Genomic DNA, 27,276 nt, shown 5'->3' with positions numbered 1-27,276 from the left:
TCTCAGTCTACTCAGTGAGATTTTCCTTAATTCAACTAGTACAGCTTTTCCAGATAAATGTATGCATAAATTAGTACTTCCTTTTCTTTCTATATATACTACACTTCCCTTTCTGCTGGAATATTTTCACTGTAAACAGAAACAGTTTACCTTGGCTCTGGAATTAACAGTAATTTGGATCTCCTCAGTTTACTAATGAAATGGAGTTTGAACCGATATACAAGAAAAAATATATTTTATATTAAAAAATGAGCTCAATTGTTTTGAGGCAAGATCAACACTGTACTTGCATGACAGGCTGTTTCCTATCTTCTTGTTTCTGATATTCAGAAAGAAGGATATATTCCTCTCTCATTAAGCTCCCAAAAATCTCAAAAGACAATTTTTGGAAGGAAGTTCCAGTATCTGTTAAATAGCAATTCTTCAAAGTACTTGCTAGAAACAAATTATGGAACAGCACTGTTTGGCAGATTTATTTAAGAATAAAAGTACGTACCAGTTTGGTAAGCAGCTTCTAGCTGCATACATTCAAGTTGCCTGCTTTGCTCAAAAGATACAAATTGGACCTTTTTTATGATAGTCCTAAAGTCATCTCTAATTCAGACCACCTCAGATAGAGGATTGAAGATTAAAACCAAAACCCGTTATTCTATTAGTCTTTTTTGAACCTGGTAGATCTCAGACACATAATAAACCAACTCTGAGTATTTCAGTAATTTAATGTATGTACAAGTCTACAATAATTGAAAAAAAAAAAAAAAATCATTAGAAATTTTAGCCTACAGGGCAAAACTGCTGGCTTTCTGGGACCAGTGTCTGATTTTCTTGCACAGTTCTAAAAGATTTGACATTCTAAAATGTAAATAGAGAAATAACGTTTTAAGAAGGCAGATAAACTTAACATTTCTTCACATTGGATTTTCTTGCTCATTTGTATCTTAAAAAAAAAAAAAAAGGTGCTATTACCACTACTAAATTCTTCATCAAATAGAATAGTTTCCATTGATGGGAGTCCCATTGATGTGTGTGTTTCTGGAAACATAATCCATATTGTTTGGCATTCCTGAACCTCAAAACCCCAAACCCCATTACTTCACATGCAATTAGCTATTCTATGCTCTTGAATCAGGTCAGTATTTCTAATCTGAGAAATCAGTATTTCCAAGCACCTCTTTGGGGTGACAAAGACATTTAAATGCTATGGGGCAGGTGCCCAGTCCTGAGGGACTGGTGCCATTTCAGATGTTCAGCATATCCCAAGTGTTTGCACAAGACTGGTGGATGTCATCCGTGGTCCCTGGTCCTTCTGGAGGAGCACCTGCAGTGGTTCTCTCTGCACCTTCAGCCGAGTCTATAAAATATTTGCAGGAACCGGGATCAGCAGGCATTTTTGAGAATATTCTTGCTCGTGACCTATTAATTAAATTTGACCTTATTTAAGCAATAATAGTAACAATGTTCCAAGTGAGTAGCACTTATTAACTTCCATTAGGCTGAAACCAGTTTCTTCAGTGATGTCCCCAAAAATGACTGTTCTAATTTGGCATGTATCATTTAAGTGGTAATTACTGTGGTAACATTTTAAATGTATGTGGTGCCTTTCATTTTATACAGCAGACCTGCACTAAGTAGAAGTAGGAGTTGAGAGAAATTAATGGATTTTGACTAGACTATTCAGAGCAGGCTGGAGAAGGAAACATATGAATAGTGGTAAAAAAGAAAAATGTAGTTTGGGTTATTTTTCATGCAGACAGAACTCAAAACAATTGATCGGATTTTGTCTAAGATTTCCTAAATTTGCTTTTTGTATGAGATCAGTCATGAAAATTTTGAGTCCTGAAAGTATGAAGAAAATTGAATAATGTCAAAATGGGATTTAAACTCTTCCAATGCCTGCCTTTGCATGATAAAATGTATGAACTTGCAGGCATACTTACTCATCAGTGGGCATATGGCAGTAAATATTTTTTAGTGCTTGATACACGCCCGCCATCCACCCCGCAAATCCTCCCTAAATGCCATATTTTTATATTTAAAGAGGGCTGCCTGAAAAACTGCAGTTAATGACCTGCACTTGAATCAGCTACAGGTGCATCTAGAAATCAAGGGAAAAACAGACTTTGGATGATAACTTCTTGATCCCTGATGTAAAGCTTCCTTATGGGGGTAATGGTTAAAAATGTTTAGCAGAAATCTGCAAATAGGAAGAGGTAACAGATGAAGACTACATGCAGTTAAGGTGATTCCAAGATGAGTCCAGTTCAGACGATCCTAGAAAGGCCATTTGCTATGGAAGGCATCATGATTACGTTTTCTGTAATATTGATTCCAATATGCAAAAGCTTTTTACATGAAAAGTGTAATGAAAACCAATGGATAAATAGTGAAATTACTATATCAGTGCTGCTTGCATCACACACTAGCACATGGATATTTTCTGGGTTTCATCCCAGAAACTGCTGCGATAGTATGGTTTAGGAGAGGTATGGGATTCTAAGCAAGTCATTTAATTTGTACTTTGAATCATTCCCTGTCCAATAGCTCTTTTTAAAGTCAGTGGATTTCTTACTGCAGTAACTTAAAAGGATATTTGGCAGGTTCCTAAATGTTCCTTTTTAAATAATGTAGGATTAATATCACTGTTTACAACTGTGTGTGATTCTTAAATGTGGAAAGCTTTATTTTACAAATGCGCATATGAATTTCTCTGGATGAAGGAAACTAAATTTTGTCTTTTTCTTTGGTATATTAAAATGGTACAATGCAGTAACTCATTGAAAGATGGAATGGGATGTCCTCATCTGCACTGCTTCATCATTTGTTATGCTCTAACTCTGGAGACTACTCAGAGTCTGGACTTGATGATACCTCTCTTAACCCTATGCCATGTTGTGTCTGGAGGATTATCGAGATATATCCTGTTGAGCTTGTGCTTTGAAATCTCAACATTTCTTTAGTCTGGCAAAACCTTCTAAAAGTTATCTCTCATAACAACAAAAAAATCAATAGGCAGTATATACAAGAGGGATAACAGAGATTTATGAGAATGCAAGTTCCAAAAGTTGTCCAGTGAAAACTAATGGTGCAGTATTGCCAATGTGATCTCAAAACACATTACATGCAATCTAATACTCTTAACTATTTTCAAATAATGAGGTTTTTGGGATAGACTTACTTTGATTCTTACTGGCTAGGAAGTGAATGTTAGTAGCTTTTGCTTCCTGACCAAGAAGAACCTGAAGCATTTGAATAATAAGAACTTTAAAATCGGAATGTACTTAGATTACTAATCCCCATTCTGCACCATGAATATGAATTTTCATTAAACTGAGTCCAAAATTTAGTTCTGCAGTCCCTTTCAACTGGTGGTACAATTTTGTTAATGCAAATTTTGAGTCAAATTACAGCTCACAAATAACAGCAGTTCTTACAGAACTTTGTCATACTATAGGAGGCTGTGCACAGCCTAGGCTATGGATTCAAGCATGGAAAGTGTGAAGAGTTATCAAAGAACTCTTAAAGGATCAAGTGAAATTAATCTTAAAAGCATAATGATGTGTGCTCTGCATCATACCAAGGTCCATCTAGGCTGCTATTTGACAACAGAGGCGTGCAGAGGAGTAAGACCCATAAATAGTGGCACTTACCCAGAACACACTCCCAGCTTCTGCAGATCTGGACCGTGTGCAGTTCCAGAGCTGGCTGGAGTGTCTTTGTATTGCATGGACAGACTTTACCCAGGTATTTGTCCACTGATTTTTCAAGTCACAGCATCCTGTGGTAAAGATTTCACAGCTTGATTGACATTGTCTGAAGAAGTAACTTTGTATTTGATTTGAACCTTCTAGTTTTAGTCCGTGTCCTTTATATTTTGTATTGGAACAATCAATCCTTTTTCACCTTCTCCATGCCAATAATGATATTTCTCTATCTGTCACATCCCTTCTCTCAGGCACTCTTTTTCCAGACTGAAAAATCTTAGCTCAAACTGAGCTAGCAGACTATCTCTGATCATCTACTCTTATCTCTTTCCAACTCTTTAATACTGTTTTCAAGACCAGAAAGTAGATTTTTTTCCTACAGTAGGCAAGGACAAGGTGCACAATAGATTATACATCTAAAAGAATTTTTCTCTGTTTTCTATCCTTTACATGATAATTCCTAATGTTCTATTTGCTTTTTGACTGCATAAGAGTATCGAGCTGATGTTTTCTTACAGCTACCTCTTACAATTCCAAAAGCTTCTTCAAAAGTAGCTGTAATTAACTCAGCCTGTAACTGAATATGTAGAGACAGAATTGCTTTTTCTTGCACACGTTTACGCTTACATTTTATTGCCCAGCATCAATAGTGTCATGACGCTTTTCTGCAACTCTTTGAACCTTTAGTAATTCTTTGAAAGAGCACAGGCCAAGAAAGTATGTTCCATTTATGATCAGCAGGCCATGATTAAGCTTGATCCTATCACACAAGTGAAAGCTCAAGGAACCCTGAATCACAGCTGGAGTCTGTGAAATGAGTCCATGCCTTCCTGGGTTGATAAGAATCACTAAATTTGTCCACATCACTGGACATAAGCTAGGTCTTTAGATAAGCTCAACTGCTAAACTCTTTGAAAAACACAGTAATACTTCTTTTTCTCTGGAAACCATTGCTTACTATTTTGTTCTGTTATTCCATTTTCAGTCCCCCATTCCTGATTTAACACAACTGAGAAATTGGTAATGATCAAACACCAGCAGCGCATCCTGCTTGAAAGTAATCAGCCCTGAGACCACACCGCAGCGCAAGGACTAGCAGCAAAGACAGACGGTTACAGGTAGCTTCCTTATGGCCAAAGGGAGGATCTCTCACTTGATGCTGAACACTTTCCATGCAGTTTCTGACACAGTGGACCGCAAAGTACAGTTAACCCACCTCAGTGGCGTGTAGTAGGAGCAGATGGGTCAGCACAGCCTGGCTTCATTCACTCCTCTCCAGCAGAGCGAGCAGGACATGTAGCTGTTTCTTGCCTCAGAAGGCTCTCACCCATGGGATCCTGCAGGGATCAACACCTTTTCTCCTTTTAGTCTGTAATTTCTAAATATCACTGCTGGCAATAACATACACACTACTGTCTGCTTTAGCTATTATTGATGGTTAAACACTGTGACACCTAAAAGATGAAATAAAGCTGACTCAGCAAGACCAAGACACGCTGCTATCACCAAGTAACCATGGGCAAAACCTTCTATTTGGCTTTCATTTTCATACCTCTGTGGACTTTGTCACAGTGGTAAAAACCAAAACAAAACCCCATGGACTTATGAAACTCCCTTACTCAGTAAAAAACTGCTTGAGACCAATGCTTTAAGCCAAGCAGAGACAAAAATGATTATAAATTGGATAAAAGTTTCTGTAACTTCCCTTCTGAAAGCCATGCTCCAGGCAATTTTGTGTGTGGTGGAGGAAACAGAATTAAAGCCAAAAAAAAAAAAGTCTGTGAAGCATCGAAACCTTTTCTGAATGTAATACAAGATGGAAATCTAAAGATAATAGATGCAGAGCTGAAGGTTGATCAGTGTAGTCTGGGAATTATCTGAAAGTAATGCTTAGCTTCCTGTTAGTTTAGTGATACTTCAGTGGGATATCCATATTCCCTCACGGAAAGCATAGGAATGATGTTTTATCTTTCCTGGCTTCTTTAAACAGAGACATACGAAGGTACTTAGGGAGGTAGAAAAATAAAAAAAAATATGATCTTTGTGAATTAATAATGTGTTTTTTAAGATGAAAGCTGGTTAATTGACCACTAGAACATAATTTAAACATTTTATATAATTAATGTATGTGCTCTGTCTAAATGCTGATATAAGTAAAACTGTTTTACCCATGAACTGGGTAATACACTATAGAAACAATCCTAATAACTGAAGTATGGAAACGATGACTTAGACTTTTCTAGTTCTCGTTACTGTGATAGTGGAATACAGCTGCTAACAATCAGATATGCTTACTGTTCATAATGTAATACATTTGAAGAGTGTGATTAGTCATTCCATATGTGTTCTAGATTTGCCTCAGAGATGACAGTAGAAGTCAGGGATGTAAGATCTGTTATTTTGCATTTCCAACATAGTCATGATATTACTACCATTCCTTTAACAGAGAAATTAAACAACTTGTTTACTTAAGTAATGATTTAACTAGTTTAGAGTCAACCACACTATTTTTGAAGGAGGAGTTACGCAAGTTTCATCCTTACTGTTGAATGTAGAAAAGTAAATACTACAAATGAGCTTAAACAAATAAAATATGCAATCAAATCAACCTTGGAACAAGGGCCAGAACATAACTTTGTCGATGTGATGGGAGGGACAGAGAGCTGGGCTCTTCTCCATGGTGCCCGGTGTCAGAACAAAAGGCAATGGGCACAAACTGAAATACGGGGAATTCTATTTAAATGTAAGAAAAATCTTTCTTGATGTGAGGGTGCCCAGAGAGGCTGTGGGATCTCTACTTGTGGAGATATTAAAAACCCAACTGGACAAGGGCCTGAGCAACTTGCTGTGCTTTACCCTGCTTAAAATGGGGGCAGGGGGTGGATTAGACAATCTCCAGTTTTCTCACAACCTCAGCTATTCTGTGATTCTGGTTTCTGTCACCGGCTTGCCCTGCTCACCTTGTTTGGGTGCAACAGGAGTGGGCTGCTATTGGGGATGTCATTAAGGGTCTGCATTAAGGGTGCATGTTTAGTCTTAACTCCTACTTTCACTCCATTTTTCATTCAAATGTTAAAAAAAGCCACCATAAGCTAGAAATATAATTTATCCAAACCCTCTTTTTTTTGCAGCTAGCTGAGAGTCTCTGTGTGAACAGGTAAAGGTGGCTTCAAGAGAAAACTAGTCCTTGTTGTAATTTAGAGCAGCACTACATCTTTAATTAATTTTGGATACTTAGTGGCCTTCCTGAGATGCCATTCCACCAATGCAGCATTACCAAAACACAAGTTTTGATTATCTCATGGCCCTTACCTATCTCCTCTGCCAGGTTCAGTAGTGACACAATAGGAACTAATTGTTTAAAGCACCTTATGCTTCATAGGATTACCCTATGCTAAATTCATCTTCAACCACTTACTAAGGCAGATAAAAAACAGGAACTTTGATCCTTATCTGTTCTATTATACTCCTTTCCCTTCTCTATATCAAATAATTATATTGTCTCCAAAACATGGTTAGTTCCATTGTATTCTGAGGTGTGTGGTCTGAACATGGAGATGGAGGGTACTGCAGAAACTTGGTTGTATGGAATTTAGGGTTTGGACATGGATACTAAAATAGCAACCTCCATTTCGTTCACGTTTACTGAAGCTGAATTTCTCGTACAGAGAGACGGCGATGTAGTGTGATAGTTACGGGTATTTATACAGGGAATTAAACGTCTTGATTTTCTGCCAGGACATTCTAGTATGTGAACCCCTTTTGCAATTAATTGCATAGCCTGAATTCTCCATAGCTCACTGTCAAAGCAGGAGGAGTATTTAAATAGGAAAAGCAAGAGCACATTCTTCTCTTTGGTGTGCTGGTGTGCATAGTTGTGTACCTTACAGAGAAGTGCTTTGGAACTCAAAGAGCAAGAAAACAATTCCAAGATGTGGTCTGGTATGATGCAAACTATTTCTACAAAAAGAGTTTTCAAAATATGCTGGAAGTATTAGTTTTCACCTGTTATTTCTGCTGGATGAAGGACATGAATCTGTACATAAAGTTTGAAAACGCTTCTGGGACATTTACTGAATCCCCTTGAAAACCAGGTAAGAACAACCAAATGTTGCTATCTGCAAAATCAGTTCTAATTGAAGAGAATGTTCCCAAGGTGAATGGAGCACATTTAAACACACTGTCTGTCCCCATACTCTGGACAGGACATGGTATGAATGGAATGAAGTTGCGTCAGGGGAAGTTCACACTGGATGTTAGGGAAGTATTCTTCACCAAGAGGGTGGTCGGTCACTGGAACGGGCTCCCCAGGGAAGTGGTTATGACATCAAGCCTGTCAAGAGTTCAAGGAGTGCCTAGATGATGCTCTTAGACATATGGTTTAGTTTTAGGTACCCCTGTGAGGAGCAGAAAGTTGGACTTGATGGTCCATGAGTCTCTTCCAACTTGAGATACTATGTGATTCTAGGACTGTCTCCTGCTTCTACCCACAAATCCACGTTCCCTTGTGCAACACAATGCAAATCAGGTGGTTATTATCCTCCATCAAGAGATCATTCCACTTACATGTGCATATCAGTGTATCACTTGCCAAAGGAAAGAATGGGGCAGAACAAATACAAGTGATTATTTAGTATTAATAATCTTACCTAGTATGGACAAAATGTTTAATTTTAAAAGTTTTACATATATTCTGTGCACAAACATGCATTCCCATGCTTGCGGAGGGACAGGGAGAGGAGGTTTAGGAGATATGTTCTTGCCACAGGACTCACTGCCTTTTTAGCATGTACAGCGCAATGTGTGTATGTTGATGGTGCCCACAAAACATACCTTGTCATTAATGATAGTCACGATAGCTGATGTTAATATGCCTTGAGGCTGCAATTCTGTCCTGCGGCTCCATGGCATGGGCTGAGGGAGCAGTTTCCTGTCATTCTACTTGTTGAAGATGGAAGTATGTGTGGTTTGTAGTAAGCTTTATCTCAAGATACATATAATGGATTTATTCTCAATACAAATATTTGGTTTTGTCACAAGGAACTACAGTGTGAAGTGGAGGAAAGAATGAGGTGATGATATAGGTTATTGTTACAGTGTGGATTATTATTTATCTGTCCTTCTCATTCCTGGTGTCTTACCAGCTAGACTCTGCTCCTACATTACAAACTGTCATCCGGTGTTTGGTAAACACCTTTAAACAAGGCTATGTGTTATGGTGTTATCTCTAGGGTAAGATGAGAGGGTGGCTTGCAGTGCTGCCCATTGTCCTCTCTGGGTTCCCTGTGTTTTTCTACAACTGTTTCAGCAGAATTTTTCACCTTTTGACCAACTAACTTCTTGTCTCAAGTTGTACAACCATGATCTCCCTGACAACAAATTTTGTAATGCAGATGCATTAGAAAAGCCTCTAACTTAAGGGGGCCTACAAGAAAGCCAGAGAGGGACTTTTTACAAGGGCACATAGAGATAGGACCAGGGGTAACGGTTTTAGACTGAAAGAGGGTAGATTGAGATTAGATGTAAGGAAGAAGTTTTTCACTGTGAGGGTGGTGAGGCCCTGGCACAGGCTGCCCACAGAAGCTGTGGCTGCCCCCTCCCTGGCAGTGTTCAAGGCCAGGTTGGACTGGGCTTTGGGCAACCTGGGCTAGTGGAAGGTGTCCCTGCCCATGGCAGGGGGTTGGAACGAGAGGATCTTTAAGGTCCCTTCCAACCCAAACCATTCTAGGATTCCACGATGATTCTATGATTTATTCCATCTGTGGACCTCCATAAATCCAAACCAGACTATCATTCTGTATTGCATTTCAACCTTAAGAGTAGGTATGAGCTTTGCTATCACACTTTCACCTCTAACCAGGGTGGCACAGCCTGCTCGGGCAGGGCAGGGCCAGTAACGGCCGGGTCAAAGATCCACCCCACTGCACGCGGTAGCCGGAGTCAAGAGAAACGGCGCCAGGGAAGGGGGGGAGCGGTGAGGAAAACCACACTAAAAACCAAACAAAAACCCAGGAGGTAAAACGCAGGAGCGGGTCCTCTCTCCTGAATGCCCAAGAAATGAACTGAGACAGTTTTGAACTGTCCTGGAGATGGCAGCATTGAGCAATATATTTTTTAGACTTGGCTTGCAACACTTTTTTGCTACGTAAGAGGTAAAAGTTATGCGGACTGTACATCTCAGCCGTGTAAACAGCAGATCGCCTTGAATATTCAGTTTAATTTAGTATATAATGATCCGGGGAAATACGGTTAACTGCCTGACACTACGCGCGAAGAATTCTTCCGGGGCCCTTCCCGGGCCCGCCCTGCCGCAGGCCGCGGGGGCAGTGCCAGACGCCCCGCTCCTCGCCGGGTCTTTATTCGGGGAGCGCCGGGGCCCCGCCGCGCGAGGACCGCGCCGCTTCGGGCCACGTATCAGCCGGAAGCGGTTCCCGAGGAGCGGGACGGGCCCCAGCCGCGCGGGGAGGGCAGCGGCCTGCCGCCGCCCGCCGAGCCCCGCTGGCCCCGGGCGGCGGGACCCCCCCGCCCCCGCCACGGGCGGCGGCCGCGGCTCCGCCGCTCCCTCACGGCGGCGAGCGCGCGGCAGCCTCGCCCTGAGGGTCGGCCGTTAAGGGCGGCGGCGGCTCCCCGCTGGGGCCTGCCCCGCCACGCGGGGCCACGACACGGGCTGCGGGAGGGAAGGCGAGCGGGCGGAGGCTTTCCGCCTGGCCGGACCCGCCGCGGCGCAAGCCGCCACACTGCAGAGGCTGCCGGCGGCGGTTATAAATAACACGCCGCTGAATGGCGTCTACGCCTCCTTACTACGCGCCGCGCCTCAGCCCGGCCGGGCGCCGCCCCCCGCCGCCGCCGTGACGGACAGGCGGAGGCACCAATGGAGGCGCGGCCCCCGGCGGGCGGTGCGGCGCGCGGGGCCGGGCCCGGCGGTGGCGGCCCCCGCGGCCGCGCTGAATGAGGGCAGGGAGGGAGGGCGGGGAGCGCCGGGGCGGGCCGCGGGGCCGCGGCGCTGGGCTGGCCGGGAGCCTGGCGGCGGCGGCGGCTCCGGGGATGGTCCACGCACTGGCGCCGTCACGTGTTGTTCTCCTCGGAGCGAGCCTGAGCCGCGGCGGCGGCGGCGGCGGGCGGACGGGGCTGGACTGGCGAGCGCGGCCCCCGCCGCCTGTTTCGGTGCGGGGCGCCGGGAAACTCCGTGAAGAAGCCGGCGGCGAGGGAGTCGCCGCGGCAGTGCCCGCTCCCCCGCCGGCCTGGGGCACGGGAGGGGGCCGCCCCGCCGGCCGCTGAGGCGCTGCCGACTGGAATGAAGAGGAGGAGGAAGAGAGGATGTTCCTTCGGCACTGGGGCTGCCTCCCCTCCCGCCGCTGCCGGGCTGCGCCGTGTGTGGAAATGGCACTTTCTCTGCCTAACGAGATGGGACTGAATGGGGTCGCCAGCCTCCTCCGCACGCACGAGCGGGAGCAGCAGCAGCAGCCTCGGCACTGATATTTGGGGACGGGGGGGGTTGTGTTGTGGGCGGCTTTCTTTTTTGGATTTCTCTTATTTTGGGGAGGGGGGAGAGGGGGGGGGAAGCAGCGTGTATTTTTGGGTGCAAACCCCGGACTTTGCAAAACAATCTCCGCCCCCCAGAGGATATTTAATCTGCAACAGAAATCGCTACTCGCGGAGGCAAACTTGAGACGGGGAAGGGGTGCAGGGAGCGGAGGAAGGGGACCCCCGCCCCGCTCCCGGCCCCGGCGGAGCCCGACCCCTGCGAGGGAAGATGCGTTTCTCTTTCCCGGCGGCTGCTCTTGGGACGAGACTTTCGTCTGGACTGATCGAGACTGGACTTTTTAAGGACGCGCTTAGCCCTCTAAGGGCGATTTGGGCATAAACAGCAACGCAAACTCTGATTTGGTGCTGGAAGCTGCCTCTGCCACTGAACAGCTGCTCTTACCCTGCTTCTGTCCCTCCCCCGTCCCGTTCTCAAAAGAGGATCCTGAGCTATTTTGCTTTTTTTTTTTTTTTTTTTTTTTTTAATTTTTGTTGCATGAATTTGGTTTAGGTGGTTGTCTTTTCCAGCTGGCTTGGCTGTTTTGGGGGCTTGCGGACTGTTAGCTGCAGTAACAGCTCCACTGCCTCTCATCATGGCTAGCCCCACGGATAATAACGAGGGCTTCTTCTCAGATGTCAGAAAGGTGGGTTACTTGCGCAAACCCAAGAGCATGCATAAACGCTTTTTCGTGCTGAGGGCAGCCAGCGAGTCTGGACCCGCCCGGCTGGAGTATTACGAGAATGAGAAGAAATGGAGACACAAGTCAGGGGCCCCCAAGCGCTCCATCCCACTAGAAAGCTGCTTCAACATCAACAAACGGGCTGACTCCAAGAACAAGCACCTGGTGGCCCTCTACACCAAGGACGAGCACTTCGCCATTGCAGCTGACAGCGAGCCTGAACAGGAGAGCTGGTACCAAGCGCTGCTGCAGTTGCACAACAGGGCCAAGGGCCACCACCACCTCCATCACCATCACCACCACCACCACAGCGATGTCACCTTTGGAGGCAGCAATGCAGGACTGGGGGAAGCAGGTGAGGACAGCTATGGTGAGGTAGCCCCTGGCCCAGCTTTTAAGGAAGTTTGGCAAGTAATTCTGAAGCCTAAGGGCCTAGGCCAGACAAAGAACCTGATTGGCATCTACCGCCTGTGCCTGACTAACAAGACCATCAGCTTTGTGAAGCTGAATTCAGATGCGGCTGCTGTGGTGCTGCAGCTGCTCAATATCCGCCGCTGCGGTCACTCTGAGAACTTCTTCTTCATTGAGGTGGGGCGCTCGGCTGTGACTGGGCCTGGCGAGTTCTGGATGCAGGTGGATGATTCGGTGGTGGCACAGAACATGCATGAAACCATCCTGGAGGCCATGCGAGCCATGAGTGAGGAATTCCGGCCCCGCAGCAAAAGCCAGTCCTCCTCAAACTGTTCCAACCCCATCTCTGTGCCTCTTCGCAGCAGGCACCATGTCAACAACCCTCCACCCAGCCAAGTGGGGCTCAGCCGCCGGTCCAGGACCGAGAGCGTCACGGCCACCTCTCCTGCCGGTGGTGGGGGTGGAGGTACAGGTGGCAAACCCAGCTCTTTCCGGGTTCGAGCATCGAGTGACGGCGAAGGCACAATGTCGAGGCCTGCCTCTGTGGATGGTAGCCCGGTTAGTCCCAGTGCCAACCGGACCCATTCACACAGACACCGCGGCAACTCCAGGCTCCATCCTCCGCTCAACCACAGCCGGTCCATCCCAATGCCTTCCTCGCGCTGCTCTCCTTCAGCCACCAGTCCGGTCAGCCTGTCATCTAGCAGCACTAGTGGCCACGGCTCCACCTCGGACTGCCTGTTTCCACGAAGGTCTAGTGCTTCGGTTTCCGGCTCGCCTAGCGATGGTGGATTTATTTCTTCTGATGAGTACGGTTCCAGCCCGTGTGACTTTCGCAGCTCTTTTCGCAGTGTGACCCCGGATTCATTGGGACATACCCCACCAGCTCGGGGCGATGAAGAGCTCAACTACATCTGCATGGGAGGGAAGACCGCCTCCTCTTGCTGCAGCCTGGCAGCCCCCAACGGCCACTTCATCCCACGCACGTGCCACCCACAGCAGCAGTCTCGCTACCCTAGTACACCGTGCTGTCCTCGAGGTGGTAGTGAGGAGGTTGCCGACTTGGAGAAGGCATTCCGGAAGCGGACTCACTCTGCAGGCACTTCACCCACCATCTCCCACCAGAAGACACCCTCGCAGTCTTCGGTGGCCTCCATTGAGGAGTACACGGAGATGCTGCCTTCTTACCCCTGTGGCAGCAGCCGGCTGCCCTCCTACCGACACTCAGCCTTTGTGCCCACTCACTCCTACCCGGAGGAGTGTCTGGAGATGCACCACCTGGACAGCAGCCATCATCGGACCAGCTCCGCCCCGCACACAGATGACGGCTACATGCCCATGTCACCCGGTGTAGCCCCTGTGCCCAGCGGTGGGGGGCCCCCCAAGGGTGGTGACTACATGCCCATGAGCCCTAAGAGTGTGTCGGCCCCACAGCAGATCATCAACCCTGGCAGGGGGGGCCGCCACCCTCCAGCCACGGTGGACTCCAACGGCTACATGATGATGTCCCCCAGCGGCAGCTACTCCCCCGACAGCGGCTCCGCGGGCTATGGCAAGATCTGGACAAATGGTGCCGGCCACCACCCAAAACTCTCGGTGGAGAGCAATGAGGGTAAGCTCCCCTGCGGCGGCAGTGACTACATCAACATGTCCCCAGCCAGCGGCTCCACCACCAGCACCCCGCCTGACTGCTACTTTGGGGGCGCGGGGCAGCCGGGCGTCGAGGAGGCCGCTACCGCGGCCCACCACAAACCCATCTACTCCTACTTCTCGCTGCCGCGCTCCTTCAAGCACGTGCACCGGCGGGGCGGCGGGGTGGCGGCGGCGGGCGAGGAGGGCAGCCCCCAGCCCCGCATCGCTCTCGGCCCCGGCCGCCTCCTCTACGCCGCCGAGGACTCATCCTCGTCCACCAGCAGCGACAGCCTGGGCGGCGGCGGCGGCCCCGAGGGCGGCCCCGCGCCCCAAGCGCAGCCCCCGCGCAAGGTGGACACGGCCGTGCAGACCAAAGGCCGCTTGGCGCGACCCACGCGGCTGTCGCTGGGCGGCCCCAAGGCCAGCACCCTGCCGCGGGCCCGGGAGCAGCCCCCGCTCCTCCTGCCCCCGGAGCCCAAGAGCCCCGGCGAGTACGTCAACATCGAGTTCATCGCCGGCGAGAAGCCGGCCTTCCCTGTGGCCGCCCTGGGGCTGGGCTTGCCGCCGCCGGGCAGCGAGGCCGCCGAGGAGTACATGAACATGGAGCCGGGGCCGCCCCGGGCCCCCTGCCCCGCCGGCTTCGCCAACGCGCGGGCGGCCCCCGCGGGGCGGCCCGGCCGAGGCGCGGCCCCCGTCGGCCGGGACTACGTGACGATGCAGCTGGGGGGCGCCGCCGCCGCCGGGGGCTCCTGCTCGGACTGCGCCGACAGCCCTTCCCCCTGCTCGCCTGCCCTCCTGCTCAGCTACGCCGACGGGCGGGCGGGCCGCTCCGCCGCCGAGAAGCCCCCGCCGGTGGCGACGGCGACCACGACGGTGGCGGCTTCCCCGGAGCTGCCGCGGCCGCCGGCCGAGCTGTCGGCGGCGCCGCCGCGCTCCTCCTCGCTGCTAGGGGGCCCCGGCGCGGGCAGCGCCTTCACCCGCGTCAGCCTCAGCCCCGGCCGCAACCAGAGCGCTAAGGTGATCCGCGCCGACCCGCAGGGCGGCCGGCGGCGGCACAGCTCCGAGACCTTCTCGTCCACGCCGAGCGCTGCCCGCGGAGCGGCGGGCGGCGGCGGGGGGCTCGGGGCGCCCTTCCCCTGCGGCGGCGCGGGGGGCGCCGAGGAGGTGAAGCGCCACAGCTCGGCCTCCTTCGAGAACGTCTGGCTGCGGCCCGCCGCGGGGGAGGCGGCCGGCGCCGCCAGTGCCCGCCGGGAGCCGGGGGCCGCGCCCGCCCTGGAGAACGGGCTCAACTACATCGACTTGGACTTGGTGAAGGACTTCAGCCACCGCCGCCACCACCACCTCCGCCCCCCCGCCGAGGGCGCCGCGCTGCCGGGGGGGCGGCAGCCGCCGCCGCCGCCGAAGCCCCCGGGCCAGCCTCGCGGGAGCGGCCCCGCCGGCGACGACCTGAGCGCGTACGCCAGCATCAGCTTCCAGAAGCGGGAGGAGATGTAGGAGCCGGGCGCCGGCCGGGGAAGGTGAGCCGGGGGCGGGGGCAGCCGGCGGCCCCGCTCGGGGCGTCCCTGCGAGGGGAGAGGGTCCGGGGGGACGGCGGCGGCCCGGGGCCGCTCGTCGTGAGCGCTGCCGGCGGGGCGGGGCGGGCGGCGGCGGCGGGAGGTTGCGCCGCGTTGGGGTGGGTTGGTTGCGCCGTTTGGCCTTAGTGTTTGCAGCGTGTTCCAGCGGCGCCGGCACCCCGGAGGGAGCGCAGCGGGCCCGCGGGTGTCCCGCTGCTGGCCCTCGCCTGCGCCGACAGCGGGCTGCTGCCAAAGCGCGCTTGGGTGCCCCCGTTCAGACGGGGGTACGATTCGTGCTTACCGTGTCGCTGTATTTCTTTACTGTTTAAGAATTAGGTGCGCTTCAGAAGTGTGTGCAGGGGGGGGAAAAGTGAGTTAGCTGTAGCATAGGGTTGGGAACAGGAAACTCCCGTTGTAATCCTAGTTTGGTCAATAATGACTCCCGTGGCCAGGGCTGAGGCAGTCAACCATGCCAGCTCTTGCTTTCCCACGTGCAAAACACGGCATCTACCTCACAGGGCTGTGATGAGTGTTAATTCAGTTTCGTTTGGAAGGGGCTTTGAATTTGAAAACAGACTTCAAAGCCTTCAGAGCACTGTATCTGTCACTTGTCTTTCAGCTGATACCAAGCGTGGCTGTCCCATGCTCACAACAGTGTTACAAAGCGTGTAAGACATGGGCCGTATGAACTGTGTCTTTGGCATTGACTGATGTGTTCTATTTTTCCTTGAAGCTTTTTTCATTTGGGAAAAACTTCTACCAGGCTGTTGCACGTTGATTACAGGCGTGTAAGATGAGTAGGAGCACTGCTGCAAGCAACGTGATGTTTCTGCTACGTGGGAACTTCATGCAGCACATAACAAATATATCTTGTTTAGAGCTCATGAAGTACAGTGCACCTGTGAGCCCTTTCATGAAAGGTGGAGACTGTTTTGGTGCAGACAGGCACCAGTAGGTAGCTACCCAGTTAATCTTGTTGTGACACTCGATTTTAGCAGTTTTTACATACTTGAGCAGCAGTAATCACAGTAGTTTAAGTAGTTATTATGAATATGTGCAGTGATATTAGGGGATGAATATCATACCACTGTTTACATCGTAAGTGTAATAAACTTACTATTTGTATTGCTTGTTCACTAGGCTCAAGGGAACACTGAGGGCTGGTCTCGGTACAATGCCTGGGATCGTATGTTCACCATATTTATACGTTTTCCATCCTTATAACCTGAAAAAAAGAAGCAAAGCAATCTCTCCTCTTGCTGCTATTGCCCATTAGAGCATTGCAGTATTAGGTGTTAGTCTTACATGACCTAGGAATACCAGGTTAATTTCAAAGTTTGAGGGAAGGTGTAAGATTGGCGCAGATAGTGCTGGTCTGGTTCAAATGGTAACTGGCAGGAAACGATTATTTTTGTGGCTATCTTGACAGGAGCGTGCTGGCTGTCACAATAGGTTGTCTGTGACCAGGCTTACACTGCCACACCCTTTCTCTGTTCTGGGATGTGCTTTCGAGAGCCTGTCTAGACTGTCTTTGCGATGCCTCTTGTTGCCCTGGGAAGCCTAGCTGCCTAGGGCAGTGTTGGTGTTACGAACTCGTCAGGAGGCGATTTTTGCCAGAGGATGCAGCGTGTTGTGCTATATAAGTCCCATTGCTAGGAGAATCCCTTTTTTTTCTTCCCCCTGTTGTGTGCTAAGATTGGGAGAGCAAGTGTGAGAGAAAATCCTCTGTCAGCGTGTGGATAAATAATAAACGTGCAAGAGTACGCAGATGTAGTCTGGGGGGGAGCAGTGCCATAGCTACTTACACAGTTTTTTTCCAAACGTACTGTTTAGTTTTGCTGTAGACAACTTACTTAACTGATTCTGTGTGTCATCTTTAACATAAAAGCTGTGGTAATGTTCTCCGTCATTGTGGTAGGTAGATACCTGCTGTGATTATGCTGTTCGATGGAGGATCAGGATGTGGAAGACCTGATATAAGAACATGCTGAAAAATATCATGCAGATGCAGATGTTTTTCAGAGCAGCATTGTGAAAGGTATTGTCCAACAGAGTAATTGCTGTTTGAAGTCGGTTCTTATTTCCCAAAATTAGGATTGGACTGAGCAAGCACAGCTTCTTCTGGGAGGCAGGGGAAGAGTCAGGCTATAATTATATGGGGAGTTTGTAGCCATGGCTGTTCCCTTTCTCTTCCCACTATAAAGCTGTGTTAGTTGCTTGTAGCTTTCTCAGACATTAACCCTTTGGTCTCTTAATTCCCAGGCTAGATTTGTCGCCATCAACTTAAAGTTTCTTTGCAAAATTCAGCCCGACTAGCTCATCTGTTGTTGAGTGTGTTAAGGAAAAAAACCCAGCACCATTTTGTCTGTGTTTAGCCACTTTTACAGCTGTTTTTTGACACATCCTCATACCCTTTTTGCTTTGGAGGCGGAACTGAGGTTTGGCAGGGGATTTGGCCCGTGTAGGTTATACCTTATGCCATTCTTGAGAAAATCTGCCTGGAGGTGAGTGATTTACAGGCCTGCAAACAGTCTGTTTGCACACGCCTGAAAAAGTTCTTGAGCACCTTCAGCTAAACTGTTCTCCTGAAAATGCCATGTGCAGTGAGGGTGCCCCAGTTCCCCAAAGCTTTGCATGCCCTTTCCAAGGAGCAGCCGAGTGGGCTGTGCTGCCTTGGCCTCAGCCAGCTTCCCCTTGTGCTCCTTCTGGCAGGTGAGGCTGTTCAGGCTCTGGCTGAGAGCGGGCAAGCTGCAGTTGTTGTTTCTCCTGTTGGTGTCTGAGCAATGTGAAAGAGGAAGGAAAAGCTACTTGGTATGTTTGCAGGTATGGCGGAGAGGAGAGAACATCTGGACCTGGGAAGGGGAAGGTGAAACTGCAGATACCAGAACAAGGGATGGGGAAGGCTGTGTTAAGTACCCTTTCTTTGCTCTCCATCTTTTTTGTGGGTTATTATTTACACTTTTAATCTCAGAAGTGGCAAAGGGACTGCATGTGCTCTTTTTTATTTTTTCCATAAAACAGCTGTCCACCCCACCCCAAAGGCCAAAACTATCTGGATAACTCTTGTTTTATCCATTCTGGAATTTTCTGTTGTTCTAGACTGAAAGACAAGGACCCCAGATGTTGGCCATCATCTCCTGATGGGTAAAATGATTGTTGCTGCTTTGCTGCAAGCTAGCTAACTCCTCACCCCTTCCCTGCTCCCCTGTCCTCCCCTCCAGCTGGCTCCAAGTTGCTCAGGTGTAACATTCTGAAGTATTTTTAACCTCTTTCAAGTGTACTTATTTCTCCTAACATTAAAGATAGTGGCTGAAATAATCATGTTGTTTTGCAAATTTAATTAAAAAACATTTCTCTTGCACCCACAGCATTCCTCTGCACTTGTCCCATTGCCTTCCCTGTCATATGTTCTTGGCTGTTTCTTAGCAGCTGGCCCTGCCCTAACCTTTCTAGCTCTCTCATCCTGTTAAAAGTGCAGCAGTTTCAATGCAGTCTTGCGTGCTCCCCTGCACTTCCCTCTCCTTCAGAGAACTGGGTACTGTTGTGTGTGCCTAGCCTAGCCAGTGACTCTCCAGTGCTTGGATCCTCTGATGAGTGGACTTTTATGCTGTAGTTGGAAGGCGACACTGCTGCAGTGGCCAAATCATGCTGGGAAACACCAGCCTATGACCTGGAGAAAGTGAGGTGAGAGCTAGGGAGGGGGGAGAGCAGTGTTGCTGTAAGGCATTTTCCTCCTGCTCAGAGTTTTGCATGCACAGATGTGGTGGGTTGACCTTGGCTGGACACCAGGTGCCCACCAAAGCTGCTCTGTCACTCCCCTCCTCAGCTGGACAGAGGAGAGAAAAAACAATGAAAGGCTTATGGGTTGAGGTAAGGACAGGGAGAGATCACTCACCAATTACTGTCATGGGCAAAACACACTCAACCTGGGGAAATTAGTTTATTACCAATCAAATCAGAGCAGGATAATGAGAAATAAAACCAAATCTTTAAAAACACCTTCCTCTCACCCCTCCCTTCTTCCCAGGCTTAACTTCACTCACAATTTTCTCTACCTCCTCCCCACCAGTGGCGCAGGGGGACGGGGAGTGGGGGTTGTGGTGAGCTCATCACATGTTGTCTCTGCTGCTCCTTCCTCCTCAGGGGGAGGACTCCTCACACCCTTCCCCTGTTCCAGTGTGGGGTCCCTCCCATGGGAGACAGTCCTTCATGAACTTCTCCAATATGAGTCCTTCCCATGGGCTGCAGTCCTCCATGAACTGCTCCAGCGTGGGTCCCTCCCATGGGGTGCAGCCCTTCAGGCACAGACTGCTCCAGCGTGGGTCCCCCACGGGGTCACCAGTCCTGCCAGCAAACCTGATCCAGCGTGGGCTTCTCTGTCCAAGGGGCCACAGGTCCTGCCAGGAGCCTGCTCCAGCGCAGGCTTCCCACAGGGTCACAGCCTCCTTCGGGCACCCACCTGCTCTGATGTGGGGTCCCCCCTGGGCTGCAGGTGGGTCTCTGCTCCCCCGTGGACCTCCCTGGGTGCAGGGCACAGCTGCCTCACCATGGGCTGCACCACGGGCTGCAGAGGAATCTCTGCTCCTGCGCCTGGAGCACCTCCTGCCCCTCCTGCTGCACTGACCTTGGGGTCTGCAGAGTTGTTTCTCACATATTCTGACTCCTCTCTCCTGGCTGCAATTGCTCAGTTGTTTTTTTTCTCTCCTTAAATACATTATCCCAGAGACGCTACCACGGTGGCTGATGGGCTCGGCCTGGGCCAGCGGCGGGTCCGTCCTGGAGCCGGCTGGCATTGGCTCTGTGGGACATGGGGGAAGCTTCCAGCAGCTTCTCACGGAAGCCGCCCCTGTAGCCCCCTGCCACCAAAACCTTGCCACGCAAACCCAGTACAACAGATGAGCAGATGTTGTGGGTCCTGCTTTTGGGATTGCTGTGAGAAGAGAAGGCTCCTAGAATGTGCAGGGGTTTTGAAGATGAACCGCTGATAGCTTGTGTTCTGAGTATATAGTCAAAAAATATTCCAAAAAGGAAACCATTAGACGTTGGCTCCGGAGAAACAGGAAAGGCTGTAGTAGGTTAGTAGCATGAATCCAGGTATGTGTCTTTGATCTCCGAATCTTCAAAGCAAAGCCATTATTCCCTTGCCTCATTTCCATTTTGTTGATGAGTCTGAGAACTCGTGAAAGTGAGTGCTAATAACACTGAATAGAATATGTGTAGTGTGAGCAAGTGGTAACTTGGCTCACCCGCAGCTTTAATGATGCCTATTTTACCCAGTGCATGGGTGGTTTGGGTTTTTTTGGTGATGTAAGACAACGGAATACAGTACAATGGGAATACATTACAATGGCATTTATACGGTTGTTACGCCTTTTGTCTGGTTCCAGTTAAAGCAAAGCACTACTAAAGGGAAGAGCTAAAGATTTGTTTGGGTCTCATGATGGTAAACACATGATGGTAAACAGAAAATTACTCATGTAATTTTTGTACAATATACCTGGGGTTTTTTTGTTGGGACATTGCTTGCTTTCTATTTTATTTCTTTAATAGTTTTCAGTAGTTGGTTTTGTTTCCTCAAGTTAAAAACTTCAGGTGGGACAACAGAAACACAGCAAATGCCAAAAAAGACGTGTACAATTAAATTAAGTTTTTTGGGGGAGGTTGTTTCCCGAACTGAAATAACAGAAGTTTCTGTAGTTTTGGGTCAGCACCAAGGTAAATACCAGTAAGTTATGAAAGTTTTCCATGCTTTATGGGTATTACTGTAGACAAAACAGTGCGTTTCTCACTATGTGCACACACCAGTTTTTCTCCATACCTAATTATTTGCCAGAATTGAGCCTGTGTCTCCACATACTTGCGTATTTGCAGTTCTCCTGTTTAACAAGACCACAAGCTTATAATTAATGTTTTTAGGTTTTTTGAAGGTTTGTTGTATTTTTTTTGTAATTTAGACAGTAGATAAGTTCCTTTAATCTAGCTACATTAAATTGTAGTATTGATTATTTCCCCACCCCCACATTGATTTTAATGATGAGTTTCTTGTGTGACTTTTTTGTTTTCCCAGCTTAAAAATTGGAACTGTATGATTTGTAAACCAATTCAGTCAATTATGAAGTACTATATGGACTTTTAGCACATAGCTTTCATGTTTAGTCAATGTTTAAACTGGTTTCTGAATGTCGTTTAAATTTGCAAATGAAACAGGACGTTGCCGGGCAAGGATGATGCTCATTTTTAACTAGCAACTGTGGAGAGATGGTATGTTTCCTTAGATAGCACTTGTAAATGCAGAATTACAACTCTTAAATAAAATGCAGCAAGCAGATGTGAAGTGGGAATGTTACTTGACCAGTATCTTCAGTATGTTGCGTTGTTTCAGGAATGCTTTATAGTAGCTGAAATTTTGATATTCATTAGGACTATACAGTTTTCATGACCTTATAAATACATGAGTGCAAGTACTGAAAGTGAAATGTACTTGAATATTCTTTTGAACAAGTTGCAGTAACTGTATAATAGCTTGTTTGTGAAGAAAGTGGGGTGTTTTTTCCCAGCTCTGAAAGTGTATCTGTTCAGTACTGATTATTGTGTAAATAAAATCACTAGTGAACATAAGCTTTAAAAAAATACATTTTGGTGTCCAGTGATATGGAAGAGAAATAGATATTACTTTCCAAAACTAATTCGATACTAGATTTAACCTCTGTGTCAAGTTTCATTGAAGACTAATTATTGTGTTTGATCAACAGACTTAAAAAGTACAGTACCCTTAAGAGACAGAAGGAAAAGGGGGGAAATGCTGTTCATGGGACCTGTGCTGTGGCTAGAAGAGAGACTATGGGATGCTGATGTAAGATAATGGGGAATTAGAGGTACAGGCTGGTGAATAGTTGTAGAAACTGGTATGGGAGGGAGATGGGAATGGGAGAGAGAAATTACTTTGGGGACACAGAGAAACTGTGGTATGATGATGTGGGTGGAGAGAATTGCAAGGTTTTCGTGATCTGAAGGGGATTGGGATGGTGGTATGTGAAAGTTTGAGGATGAGTGTAGAGAAATGCGGAGAGCCTGGGTATATACAGAGGTTATTCTAGAGGCACTCATTTCACATGGTACTGCAGTTTTCTGAAGGTGTTTTTACTTCTGTGTTTTTCTTTTGATCTTTATTACTGGGATAGACACTTTGTTTAGAAAGTATGTGTGTTCCATACTTGTGATTAGATTTATATGTTTTTTAATATTATGTGGATATTCTGCTGACCTTAACAGGCTGATGTGCATAGTAAGGTAAGCAGAATTTGCCTCTGGCTCTTCTTGCCAAAATTCGTTGTCTTGTAACATCTCTGTAACAACCACAGCAGTAAACTACAGGTAGGAATCTGAACTAAGTACAAGATAAATCAGAATGAGTGAATTTTAACATTAAAAAACCTTGTTTTTATAAAATACATATAATGAAAGGAGAACTATATTCACACAGGATTTTTTAACTGCAGTATTTATTTTTTTTTACACTCTATTACTTGAACAGTTCTAAGTTGATTAAAAATGAGGTTCATTAGTTTCATCATTTTTCTTATGGATTACTAAGCATAGATTCCCTAAAATTTCTTAATTTAAAGAATATCTTGTAAAAGAAAATTTCAAATGGTGAAATTACTGTGGCTTGTTACAGCAGATCCTGTGTTTTTCATTTTGTGGGAAGAACTGCAACACAAATAATATTAGCAAATGCGTCTGAATTCTCTATTTGTCAGAATGCTAAAAACTGGCTTTTGGTTATCTGTACATAATCTGATATGTTAGAGTACCTATTCATAAAAGTGAATACCATTATTCTATTTTTACATCATTCTGTGGTTTTGATAAATGGTGATCGTGATGATTATTATTTTGAATACATGAGGTAGAGGTAGTAAAGGAGAGATGTTGGTAACTTAAAAAAAAAAAGATTCTCAAGTTTAACAGCTTTACTCTCTGCTTACAGAAATGATGGGAAATATAACAAAAGCCAAGGTGTGAACAGATAAAGGAGATTTAAATAAGCCTGGCACTCTTAACTAACTAAAAGATTTCTTGATATATATCTCTCTGATCATGTTTGACATATCTAGGTCATGTTCTCTGAAGACTATTATTAGAGATTTAACCTTGGGTAATTGCAAAGTGTATTTTCTTCAGAGTAGTTTTTGATCAGGTAGGTGAGACAGTGAAAGTTTGTGTGTGTTCAACTGCTTGTAGTAATTTGGGAGTCTAGTTAGGAGACCTGGTGTCAGCCACCTGAGCTGTAAGGTGAAACATATTGTTCCTGTGGTGTATCACAGAAGATTCACCTGTGTACGTTTTAGCAACTGTTGTAAGATTCCATTTTTTTGGAAGCTGGGGAACAAATGACGTGTTAAATTTTCAAATAAGATATGCTTCAGGAAGAATGGAATTCCGTTGTACGCTTTACAGCTAGTAGAGCTGTTGAAGTGTACTTGTACATTTGAACTGCCTGATGATATGTGTTATAAAATGCAGGAAGGTAGTAGTCTGGGAACATATACAGCCTTAATTGACTGTGTTTCTTCTTTCCGCTCCTCCCCTTCCCCCGCCCAATCTGTGTAGTTTGGATATTTGTAACCCACTGGGGCGCCTAAGCATTGGACAAGCTTTCTTTGAAATATAGAATCTGTGTGAATGAAAAAAATGTGAATTACCTATCAGACTTGGTTCTTGCCCAGTTTCAGCAGTCTGGCTTTCAGTGTGGTGCACAAATATTTGTTAAGACATAACTATGGGGCAGGAACTCCATAAGCTGCCTTTGCCAGTCAATAAAATACGTAACTAGGCTGTGCACGGGAGCTTACCTTCAATGGCACCGTTCCCTGAAGGAGTAAAAAGCTCAAGCATGTGGAGGAGACTAAGCCAGCGATTGTATGGGTTCCTTCTGTCCTTACTTCACTGAATTGTAGAATTTTAAAAAAACCCAAGCCAAAAACCCTCTTCATTCTCCTCACAAGATACTGGATATTTGTACGTCACTAGTAACATCCATGTTTAAACGCTGTGCCCAGAGTTGTGGGGAAGACATGTATCTTGGTCAAGAGAGTAGAAGAACCTCAGAAAGTGTAGATGGGAGTTAGAAGATTGAGTTCGTTCCTCCTCTTATGGCATATCTCAGCTGGGGTCTTGCTGTTCCTCAGTTTGTAAATGACAGCAGAGGAGTGGAAGGGAGGTGGGGAGCTCGAACACTGGCTGAAGCTGTGACTTGCTTGCTTCAGTTCTGACTTGAGCTTCCCATGCCCTGCACGATGTACGAGAGATACAAAAAGATATCTAGAATGACAGCTGATGTGTATCAGTGAGGGAATCTTTCAGATTAAAACACTGGATGGTAATTCATCTTCAGCATAGCTGGCCTTCATTTTGAAGAGAAGATTGCTATGTTAAAGGAAATTTTAACCCCCTAGAGAACAGCGAACAAGCAACAGGGGAGATCTCTTGGCTTCAGAGACAGACTCGGAGCTCGAAAGCCCTCTGTTGTACATGCTAGTGCCCAAGCATAAGTAATGTTTAGTCATTCTGCTGAAACACCTTGAAAATCACTAGAGCAAGGAGACTATGGTCTTCCAGTATCTTCCCAGTTTAGTTTCATGATTCCTATGCAAGGGATTGACAAGGTGTTTGGGAGACAGTGTCAGCAGTGATGCATGTGGTATGCAAGAGCTTTCATACTGATACTGAAAAAGGAAAAAAACCAAAAAATAGTCTCCTCTTTCCTGGAGAAGATACAGGTGCAACAGAATGTCTTTTTCTGCACCTGTGCCTACCATGTTGTCAGACTGGTAAAGTCTGCTGCCTTCCCTGGCATGGTACAATGTGCTTTTTCATGGTACTCATTCTCTAATGGTGATATCCAGAGAAATAAAGTTTGGGCACTTCTGCTGAAATGATGGCTGTTGTTCCATTTCTGATTCTTGCAGGCTCTGTAGCTAAATGATGAGATGTTGGCTGAACAGTCTCTGAAAGATGGGATTAATTTTCATTTCCTCAGAAAAGTTCATGCTGTCATAATTACTGATTCCACTCCTGTAATTTCTGATCACAAATTCTGAATTACTTGTTACTTCATAACAGTAAAATGTATAATTTATGGAGCAGAATGTTATGGAATAATGAGGAAATAAACTAACAAGTTGTTTAGTCAGTTGAGGCTAAGACAATGTTCTCTTACATTTTTTTCCACTTTGGAATATATCCATGAGGATTTTCCTTTCATAGTACAGTTTTATTTCATGGAAGTGACCAACTGCAGGTAGCCCAGCTGCACAGTCCTTGAAAGAGGTAGGACAGCTTGGCTTGCCCAGAGGATTTGAAATGACTCATAGATGTCAGTAAGGTATTTTGGTGGGAACAAAGATCTGTATGATGGCTGCATGAAGTGAAAAATGAGAAAAACTCACCTTCTTGCAGTGATGGTAAATTCAAACTGAACTGTTTTCATCTGGTGAAAATGAAAGGGACTGATTGAAATCTTTAGGAAGACGAAAATATATTTTGGACCGGTAGGAACTGCTTTGTTAAAAGTGAAGAAAATTGCATCTCTTTAACCTGCTACATTTACCCCATTTCTCTTTTTGACTTCTTTGCTTGCAAAGCACAGGCGCAGTATACCATCCCTTCATGCTTTGCTGTGTTGTAGTATTTTTAGCCCTTGGTCCATGTTTGATTTTCTGTATTGCAGAACATAGTTGATTTTGTTAATTTTTTTTTTTTTAACTAGTGGCAACTAAACTGCAGAACAATAAGTATTTGTTGCCCTTTGAAAAACAAAGGGAAGTGCATGAGTACTAAATAGTTAATTGCTTGATCACATACATGAAATACAGGTAAGGAAACCTCAGCATTTCTGAAGCTTGGGTGTACTGGAAACCATTACAAATGAAACTTGCTATCTACTGTATGTCATGCAGGAATCTCAAAAAGCTGGCTGGCTGGCACATCGAGGGTGTGGTCCTGCAAGATGTTTGGGCAGATTTAAACATCTTTCTTTACTGAAAAGGGTGGTCTCACCTCAGCTGCCTTTACTCTCATCTGCATGCTCCCACTGTTTCTCTGTGCTGGTTCCATACAAGTAAATGGCAACTATAGTTAGGCTGACGTATTATTTAGTAACTGTTTATATTTCCTCATTTTGCACATAATGGCTTTCAGATTTCTGAGAAACAAGAAAATAAAATGTATAAAGGGGAATTTAGTTTGTTTAGGAAGCTATAGGTTGAAAACTGTAAATATTTTTCTCATTGAAAGTTAATATTTGTTCTAGTGTCAATATTTTGGAAATAATCTTGTGATTTGTTGACTTTATCATCATGTGGTGAATATGATGGAGAATGTTCTTGAATTCCTTGGATATCTTGATATGGGTGGATAGCCATGTGTGATTTACATCTATCTTACCAGTTTGAGATGAAAACAGAGGCAAATAGAAGAGCAGCGATGGAAACCAAATGGCTCCAAATCATCCCTTTTCCTTTTACAACTGCTGTGTGCACTCCTTCCTCCCACGGCTGCTTCTTGGGAGCCAAAGTTAAAGCACTGGTATCTGCTGGCATTGGTGCACTGTGTATGAACGTTGTATTAAACATGTAAATGGTGAAACTTTATTCTTAAATGGATTGACAGAGCTGATCAATTTCAATTCAGTTTTGAATACTTTAAGCAGTTTAAAGGTTCTTAAAAATGAAACAAAACTCTCAAATACAATGCATTTTTTTATGTATGAAA

General features: G+C 46.6%; 1 protein-coding gene across 2 annotated transcripts in view; it reads left to right on the top strand.

The window, feature by feature from the left end:
* The first annotated feature begins 11,259 nt into the window (after nt 1–11,259).
* IRS1 (insulin receptor substrate 1) overlaps nt 11,260–27,276 on the top strand; it is a 56,810-nt gene continuing 40,793 nt past the window's right edge. For both annotated transcript variants that reach the window (XM_074833719.1, XM_074833720.1), the window contains exon 1: nt 11,260–15,465. In XM_074833719.1, the coding sequence (XP_074689820.1) occupies nt 11,819–15,442 (3,624 nt within the window). In that variant the 5' untranslated portion in view covers nt 11,260–11,818 and the 3' untranslated portion in view covers nt 15,443–15,465. The remainder of the gene's footprint in view (nt 15,466–27,276) is intronic.

This window comes from Strix aluco, chromosome 9, assembly GCF_031877795.1.
Source record: "Strix aluco isolate bStrAlu1 chromosome 9, bStrAlu1.hap1, whole genome shotgun sequence".
NCBI classification, from domain to species: domain Eukaryota; kingdom Metazoa; phylum Chordata; class Aves; order Strigiformes; family Strigidae; genus Strix; species Strix aluco.
This window is presented reverse-complemented; position numbering and strand designations above follow the sequence as displayed.